This window comes from Lactuca serriola, chromosome 4 (assembly GCF_051521515.1).
Source record: "Lactuca serriola cultivar US96UC23 chromosome 4, Lser_US96UC23_V15, whole genome shotgun sequence".
NCBI lineage: Eukaryota > Viridiplantae > Streptophyta > Magnoliopsida > Asterales > Asteraceae > Lactuca > Lactuca serriola.
In genome coordinates, this window is record NC_136411.1 from 96,480,129 (window position 1) to 96,482,273 (window position 2,145).

At 31.9% G+C, this 2,145-nt stretch overlaps 1 protein-coding gene across 1 annotated transcript; it reads left to right on the top strand.

Moving 5' to 3' along the window:
• Positions 1 to 1,128: 1,128 nt before the first annotated feature.
• Positions 1,129 to 1,896, top strand: LOC145100261 (uncharacterized). The gene has a single exon (XM_079037603.1). The coding sequence runs from the start codon at positions 1,198 to 1,200 to the stop codon at positions 1,519 to 1,521; it is 324 nt and encodes a 107-aa protein (XP_078893729.1). The 5' UTR covers positions 1,129 to 1,197; the 3' UTR covers positions 1,522 to 1,896.
• Positions 1,897 to 2,145: the final 249 nt, after the last annotated feature.

A 2,145-nucleotide genomic window follows, 5' to 3' on the forward strand; every position in this document is an offset into this window, starting at 1 on the left:
TCCTGAGTTTTTAGTAAATTCAATAAAGGAAAAAAAAGGAAAATATTGACAGAAAAAAAAATGAGGGGAAGAAAAAATTCCCTTTATTCCGTGTTCCAAAGTTCAAAATAAACGAAAGAAAACTTTTAAGCTTTTGTGTTTGCTTTCAGAATCCGTATGACTCCAAAATATTTTTTTCCCCTCATTTTCCTTCCATCAGTTAAACTCGGAAACATGATTTTCCTTCGATATCTCTCACATTTTCTTCATATCCATCCATATTCATGCTTAAATAGAACTCATCCATCCATATTCATGCTTAAATAGAACTCGAGAACAAATCACTTAATAAGTATATATAATGAGGTTTGCTTATGCCCCATGCCTATTGAATGTCTTCTTGAACTAAATAATTGGGCATTTTTTATTTACATATTTGTTTATTTTTGATGTATTTTTTTCAATTTATAACCAAGAAATTTGTGCATTTATATATTAGAAATTAGATATACAAATAGTCAAGAAAAAACAATTATGGGCTCTAGAAAATTTGGACCATAGGCGGTGACTCATACTGTACAAGTCTAAGGCCGGCCCCGGTGACATCCCCTCCGCTGATCCTGCTCCCCATGTAGCTGTAAACAACCTTTTCTTCGTTGACTCTATTAAATCACCATTGTTAGGGTTTCAGATTTTATTAGAGATGAATGGTGGGGTTGAGAAAGTGTGAAAGAATTCAACACTAGGGACAACTGTAGACTGTGTGGTGGGTGTTTCTTTGGGGTTTACAAAGGGTCGCCGTACATACGACCACCTTTATATGATTAAAAAATAAAAATAAAAACAAAAACAAAAACTTAAATGAAAATTGAATTAATTATAAATGTAATTAGAAGTCCACGTCACCAATTTTCACACAATGTCTGCCATGTCAATAATTATGTACATTAATAATACAAACCTTAATTAAATATGTGAAATAATTGAATGGTATAACTCTATAACACATTTTTTTTGACATTTAATTTTAAATACATATATATTAACACCTTGATCATTATTCATCTCTCTTTCTTTCTCTTTCTCTCTCTATCCCCGAATAATACCTTAAAAATACCCATTATTACCCTATAAATAACGCCTTTAGAACTTCTCTCTCCCATCTATCTCTCTCTACTCGTTTTCTCATTCATCTCTCTCACTCTCTCTCTTTGAGAAATGGATCTTTATGGCAAGCAATATGCTTACGCAAAGATGGAAATGGAGGATCCAGAAGAGATTAAGAGCAGAAAAGCACAATTCTTGATCTATAAATCATTGGAGAAAGCTGATGATTCGATCCGAAAAAGCAGAAGACCATCTTGGTTGAAAGTTCGAATGTTCAGATTGAAGATCAAGTTTGGAAAGAAGATGAAGAAGTTGAAGAAAAGCATATTGGTAGTAAGCAGATTTGGAGCTGCAAGAGTTGGCATTCTTCAACAATGGAAACGCATGTTTACTGTTCGACAAGCAGTTCTCAAGATCCCCACCATCATTCAATAACCACTTTTGCTTTTTATATATGCTTCTTCCAAATTTTGGCTTCTTTTTCTTCTTCTTCTTCTTCTTCTTCTTTATGTTTATTCAAATTTCAGATTCACTCCTTTACTTAAATTCCTATATATATGTTCTCCTGTAAAATTTCGACTTGAGGATGTTCATCTAAGAGAAATGATAGAACGCTCAACTTGGTAAAACTTTTGGCGATAGTCTCTATGCATTATTGTTGGGTTATGGTTATTATTAGAAGAAATTATGTTTGATTGTATTACATTTATTGTTGTATATTCTATCCCTTTATTATAGGGATCTAATTGTAATCTCCCATATATATGCCTGATACAGTGAATGAGAAGGATACCAAAGATTAGTTATAAATAGCAAGAGACACAGATACAAATTCTTCAGAATCTGTAGTTATAATTATGCATTTGATGATTCCATAATTATTACAAAAAGAAAATCGATATTATTTATTTTGCTTCATAAGAAGCAAACAACTACAATGATTTGAAGTTCAAGTGTTCCGTTATATGCATTGTAAGCCGTTAAAAAATATGTCAATGTATGACGTTAAAAAATTATGTCATTATAAAAATCACACTTTCGGCCAAGCAAAAGACATAC

Excerpts from the sequence above, each read along its gene's own strand:
- LOC145100261 (XM_079037603.1), top strand. The coding sequence starts at position 1,198 with ATGGATCTTTATGGCAAGCAATATGCTTACGCAAAGATGGAAATGGAG.